This window comes from Elaeis guineensis, chromosome 3 (genome assembly GCF_000442705.2).
Source record: "Elaeis guineensis isolate ETL-2024a chromosome 3, EG11, whole genome shotgun sequence".
NCBI classification, from domain to species: domain Eukaryota; kingdom Viridiplantae; phylum Streptophyta; class Magnoliopsida; order Arecales; family Arecaceae; genus Elaeis; species Elaeis guineensis.
The window spans coordinates 38,869,374-38,876,195 of record NC_025995.2 but is presented as its reverse complement, the minus strand read 5'-3'; the positions used below and the strand labels follow the sequence as shown (position 1 = coordinate 38,876,195).

Here is a 6,822-nt window from a genome sequence, read left to right as displayed (position 1 = left end):
ATTGTCAACAATCAAGCAACCTGAGCCAATTCTTTTTTCATGAAAATATGGTGCTGTATCTCGCTTCTGGCATACAAGGTTCATGCAATATTGTTTGACACAAAGCATATTGATGTTTATTTCCTTGCATGTGTAAATGTAGCATTTCTCCTTTTGATTAATTTCTTGAAAGGAAGAGGAGGAATGTCACAGTGGTTTTTGTTAAAGCCAGTAGCTACATGGGTTAAAATGCAGTCTTAAGTTTACTAGAGCTCTCCATTTTGTAAGTTATAAAGAAGCATTTTTCATATAATTTCTTTTATCCTTACAAAAGTAACTTAACAATGTATACTGTCCCAATAGTATAATTTTCAATTACATAGATAGGTGAGTGCTCCATTTGGAGGGGCAGAATGTGATTACATAATCTTTGGAGTAGCAATTCACAAGTGGAGGTGGACTATCATAAGCATAGCTGAAATAGGAAGGGCATGCATCCTTGAACATCTTAGAGTACATGCTGGCCTTGCATTTCTGAGGCTTCCCATAGGAATTTCTACAGCAGAACACATCCAAATCGAATGCCAGACATGCACTCTTGCATGCGATAACACCTCCACTTTGATCTAAAACCTGGAGTTCTGGTGGGCATACGCTGTTGATGCTCTTTGTGCACCCACCAATCCAACACTTTCGATCAGCTGGCATGGTTGAGACAGAAATGGGTAGATTGTACCCATCAACCACACTAACATCATAGAAGCTAGGTTTGCTTTTATCTTCCTGCAATGCAACCTGCGCAAGCCCAGTGCACCAGTAGGTAAGTAGCATCTATGTTCTTAAAAGGGCATAGTCCTGATAGGATCAGGTGTGCTAGTGCTGGTATGATCACACCTATCAGTAGGGCATAGTCAGATGCATTCTCTTCTCAATAAAATTTTGATATTCTACATATTGTAAAAGTATTAATCAACAGTAAGTTTATTTTGACAGCAGTCCATATTCCTAGTGTACAATGCATGAATACATATTTTGACATGAATATTTCTGATAATGAGAGATTGTTTTTTTGGATTCCAAAAGAGTTGCTTTTGTTATACATTTATTTCCAAATCATAATATTATGGTATTGTTAGCATCTGACAATCAACGAAACGAGGCTTTTCAGAGATGTAGAACGGATATAACAAGGAAAAGAGTTAGAGTCTAAGGAAAAAAAAGAACACTACCTCAACAAGAGTGGCAGGAGGCATGCCTATAGATCCATTGCATGAGAGAAGGCTATCGCAGTCGCCAGTTTGGCAAAGAGGTTTAGAGGTGGAGTTGAAGTTGCAATCGGTTCTGGCCCAAAAGCGCCCATTCCATGTGGGTGGGGCATGGACTCGCTTGGTTTGTCCAGGTGGGAGGAAGAAGCCACCATCACCGATCACAGGATGGCCGGCATTAGGGGCAGCTGCTGGCCATATTGGGAAGGGGCACTTATTCGTGATGTGGAATGTCACCAGCTGCCCATTCACAAGGCTACCTGAAAAAAAAAAAAAATGATATAAGTTTTAAATAACAATGAATGAGCTCTAAATCTAACTGCCATGAGAAGCAAGAACTGACCAGCCAATGTTGAATTCATCAAAATTAAAGGTTTTTATTCCCATTGATTAATCTGCTTTCACATTGGCCTTCTTCATATCATTGATTTATGCATCTAGTAGTATATGAGAGGGTAAGTACCTGTGAATGTTTTATCATGGTGGATAAATCAGTGGGAAGATATTACTACGATTCATGCTTAAAGGTGATCAGTTTTAACTGAAAGATACCAACTGGAGATTGGTGCAAGAAGTGAGATTTTCTACTTGAACACATGCGCGTGGATATAAGCGTGTAGGTTGGTGTGCACAGAATATGGGGGATCATATTAACAAAATATATTGTTAAATCTCAATCACATCATTTTTCTTTTTTATCCTTTTAATTTTGTTTTTTTTGTCCTCTTTTTTATCAAAAGAGAACCAAAGGCATTTCCTTCCAACCAGAGATGACCCCACTAAGTTCATTTGCGTTTAGTCAGATGATAGCTTGAACTCATCAAATATTAGTTGCCAGATACCAGCTGGTTTGTCAAGAGTGACTAGCACGACGCATTGAGTTGGTCATGTGTTTAATCTCACTGAGGTGCTCTGTAATTAAATCTGGATTCATTAAACGCGTGGCCTGTTGGAGGAATTTGTGATACAGTGAGCATGAGATGAACCCATGTAGAATAATTTTCTTCGAGCCCATTGTCAATTTGGTGGTTAGAGGCGCTTCTGTTCTTCCTTTCAAGTCCCTTTTTTGATTTACATCACAAACTATATCATCATAATGTGTATTAAAACAGTACAAGAGGGTCTAAAGTTATTGCAAAAAATACAAAAGGAATTAGGTCATGCACCAGCTGCCAAAAGAACTGCCTGTAATATTTCATTATAACTAATAAATAATTAGAAGAACATGAGGCAAAGTAAAAGAGAACCATTATATTACCAAACAAGATGAACTGCCATATCAAGGGAAAGAGGACAGAGGTCGAGAGCTTCAAAATGAGCTGCTCCATTGGGTTTGAGGCATGAGGAAACTGCACGAATGTGTAGGATTTATATCTTTGTCTATATCCTGTGCTTGTTGCAGTTTGATAGTTACTTTTTATCATTCTTGCACTACAATTCAAGCGTTTTTTGGGATCAGAAATCTTTGCAGGCACGTTTGGTCCATGGTAGGTAGAATTAAAGGGACCAGGCTGATTTATAAGTTTGTTGAGTTCAACAGTGAGGACCTTGGCACTTCAGCTATTGGTTCTTTGTCTCATTTGGGTGGATGACACCGCTTTGAATAGGAGGAGACGGGAAACAATGGACATGTCTGTCCTGAGTCACAAGCATAAGGTTTCAGTTCTCATTCTTCATGATAGCACTTGGAATGCTGAACTAACTTATTATGTTGTCCCTGGGGAGACAGCTGAGCTAGATTAGTCACCTTGGTTGAAGAATAATTGAACTTTTCCAACTAAAATATAAAAAAATAAAATTGAAAATTCTAAAAATTGTTTGAAAATTTAAAATCATCTAACATGCTTGAAGCATATATTTTCCCGGTCTTCCTCTCCTCAACTCTCATTCTCACTCCTTTCTGTTTTTCCGAATTTGTATAGTCATTTTTCAGCTATTTTTGGAAAAAGAAAATGGAGTGGATTAGGAGTCTAAACCTATCCTTGAGGACTTCCTCGTGGAAGATGGCTTGAGAACTCACATCCTCGTCTTCCCTCAATTCTAACCTAGGCCAAACCATGTCTGTCCTCTCTTAGGTCTCCTAGGTACCCAGCAACCCAAATCCACCTGGCCACTCCATGCTAGAGATAATCATAGTCCGCGCCTCCGGCGTAAACAATATTTTATAGCTGGGCTTCAAGCTGGATTTATTTAAAGGGAAATACTTTGTGCACAGCAGGTAGAGCAGCTCTGCGTACACTGTCCGTGATGATTGGCTCCGGCATGACATCGACAAAAAAAAAAAAAAAAAATTTTCACACTGCATCCAGCCCAGCACGTGAGCCAATCATCACGAGTGGTGCAGCTTGCGCACCGCCTACAATGCATAAAGTACTTCAGAGTACTTTATCTAAATAATTTAAAAAAATTATTTATAAAAATAATTTAAATTTTAACTGATTTACCAAAATGATGCAAACCATATAAAATAATATTTTGAATGGTATTTTATTATGGCCACATCATCACCATTTTCCACATGGACGACAAAAAAAAAAACTAAAATCATCATTTCAAATGACGTTTTTTAAAACGTCATTTAAAATGGTATTTTTAAAAATACCATTTCACGTCATTTAAAATGAGATTTTTAAAAACGTCATTTGAAATGGCGCTTTCAAAAATGCCATTTGAAATGGCATTATGAAAAACGCCATTTTAAAAGGCGAGTTCAATTATTAATTTCACAAAAAAAAATTATAATTTTAAGTTTTAAAAAAAATAAAAATTATAATTTTGATTCAAATAAAAATCACCATTTCAAATTATCTTTTTAACAAATATCTAAAAAAAATTAGTATAAAAAAATAAAAATATCATTAAAAAATTGAAAAAAAATAAAAATTATAATTTTAAATTTAAAAAAAATAAAAATTTTAATTCAAATAAAAATCATCATTTCAAATTACAATCCCCTTTCCAAATTAATTTTTTAAAAAAAAATACCATAAAAGAAGAAAAAAATGAAAAAAAATAAAAATTATAAAAATTATAATTTTAAATTAAAAAAATTAATTTTAATTCAAATAAAAACATCATTTCAAATTATTTTCCATATTTAAAATTAATTTTTTAAAAAAAATATCCAAAAAATCTTAAAAAATTAAAAAAATACCATAAAAAAAAATGAGAAAAAAATAAAAATAAAAAATTTTAATTTAAAAAAATAAAAATTTTAATTTTAATTCAAATAAAACACATCAATTTAAATTACTAAATTAATTTAAATTTAATTTTTTAAAAATATTCCAAACAAAGAAAAAAATACCTAAAAAAATGCCAAAAAGGATAAAAATGGGAGAAAATTAAAATTAAAATTTTAAATTATAAAAAATTTAATTTGAATTCCAAAGAAAATTAAGAAAAATAAAAAATACCATAAAAAAGTGAATAAAAGGGAAAAAATGGAAAAAAATAAAAATTATAATTATAATTTTTTTAAAAAAAAATTAACTTTAATTCAAATAAAAATTATCATTTCAAATTACTATCCCCATTTTAAATTAATTTTTTTATTAAAAAATCACATAAATTAACTAAAAAATTAAAAAAAATTAAAAATATAATAAAAAAAGGGAAAAAAATAAAAAATTGAAATAAAAATGTCAAAAGGAATGGTATTTTTAAAAATGTCATTATTTTTGGTGTTTTTGTAGCTTAAGACCCCCCCCAAAAAAAAAACCCTCCCTCTTCTCCCTCTTCTCCAGCGTCTCCCTCTTCTCCGCGTCTTCCTTTTTCTCTCCGACGGCACGGCGGCGAGCTCCCAGCGACGGTGAGCTCCCTCTTCTCTCTTTTCTCTTCCTCTCTCTCTCCCTCTTCTCTCCCTCTTCCTTTCTCTCTCCCTCTTTTTCCTTAGCCCACTGACGACAGACGGCCGGTGGTGGGCCCGCGCACCCCCCATGTGGTTGGTCCGCCGGTGGGCCGACGGCGGCTGCCCCGCCCATCCCCTTCCCTTGGCTGGCCACCCTATCTCTTTCCTCTTTCTCTCTCTCTCTCCCTCTTCCTTCCCTCTTCCTCTCTCTCCCTTTTTTTCTTTGGCCCGCCGGCAACAGCCGACCGACGATGGTCCCATGTGCCCCCCATGTGGTTGGTCCGTCGGTGGGCCGGCGGCAGCCACCCCGCCCCTCCCTTTCCCTTGGCCGGCCGCCCTCTCTCTTTCCTCTTCCTCTCTCTCTCTCCCTCTTCCTTCCCTCTTCCTCTCTCTCTCTCTCCCTCTTTTTCCTTGGCCCGTCGGCGATAGCCGGCCGACGGCGGTCCCACGTGCCCCCCCATTTTGTTGGTCCGTCGGTGGGCCGACGGCGGCCGCCTCACCCCGCCCCTCCCCTTCCCTTGGCTGGCTGCCCGCCCCTTCCCTTCCCTTGGCCGGCCGCCCCGCCCCATCCCCACCCGCGACGGCCCCTCCCCAGCGGCGGCCTCGACGGCGGCTCCACGGCGGCGGGCCCCGACGGCAGCCCTACGGCGGCCCCCAGCGGCGGGCCCCCGACGACTGCCCCGGCAGCGGCGCCCCGGCGGCGGGCCTCGATGGTAGCCCCGCAACAGCCCCCCGGGGCGGGCCTCGCGTCGGGCCCCCGACGGCGGCCCCGTTGCGGCCCCCCAACAGCGGGCCCGTGCGGCCCTGCGGCGTCATTCTATTTCGATCTTTTTATTTTTTATTTTTATCTTATTATTTTTATTTTTTATTTTTATCTCATTAGATTCGAATTTGTTTTAAAATTCGATTCGATCCTAATTTAAAAATTTTAAAATATATTGTATTTCATTAAAACGTAGACCTGTCAGTTGATCAATATAGGATATTCTACGATATCCATATAAAATATATATTTGATTATATATTTTTGTATGGATACCGTAAAATATATACATTGGTCAATTAATTATCCAGTTTGGATAATTTGAGAATTGTATTTAATTCTATAGGTAATTACATTATTCGAACGATATGCAGAGGGTTTGAGAAAAATTTCGGACAGTATTTTCTTTTAATTCTCCTCACACATTTTCGGTCATATGAAAAGAACTAAGAAAAAATACTGCCACAATTTCTTTCGATCTTTATTGCGTATCGTTTGATTCATGTAATTAATCTATAGAATTAATGTAATTCCTGAATGGGATAGGATCTATCTGTACCTATTTGTTGATGATATGATGTATTTATCATGTAAATCTTTTGAAATGATAAAATAATTAGTAATACTAAATTTTTTAATTTTGATTTTATCATAGATTCTCTGAGAAAATGGCCAGTACTCGAGTTCGTGTACTATTGTATTATGATGGCATGATACAGAATGACAAAACTGATGTGCAGTACAGTCATCCTGCAAATCGGATGATTAGAGTATCTTCATCATTATCACATCAAGAATTATTGAACTATTTATACAGCAGTATTTCTGTAGACAAAAAAAAATATGAAATAAAATTGAAATAAAAATCTCCTAATCTGTCGGGACAGTTAATGCAGAGAAAGTATATCTTACTTCTAATTGATGATGATGAAGATGTCGAAAAAATACTGACATTTTCTTTGAAA

At 37.0% G+C, this 6,822-nt stretch overlaps 1 protein-coding gene across 1 annotated transcript; it reads right to left on the bottom strand.

The window, feature by feature from the left end:
- Positions 1-248: 248 nt before the first annotated feature.
- Positions 249-2,617, bottom strand: LOC140856068 (pathogenesis-related thaumatin-like protein 3.5). Its single transcript, XM_073253243.1, has 3 exons — positions 2,503-2,617; positions 1,209-1,504; positions 249-774 (listed from the first exon to the last, which is right to left on the bottom strand). The coding sequence occupies exons 1-3, from the start codon at positions 2,570-2,572 to the stop codon at positions 355-357; spliced, it is 786 nt and encodes a 261-aa protein (XP_073109344.1). The 5' UTR covers positions 2,573-2,617; the 3' UTR covers positions 249-354.
- Between the last annotated feature and the right edge of the window lie 4,205 nt (positions 2,618-6,822).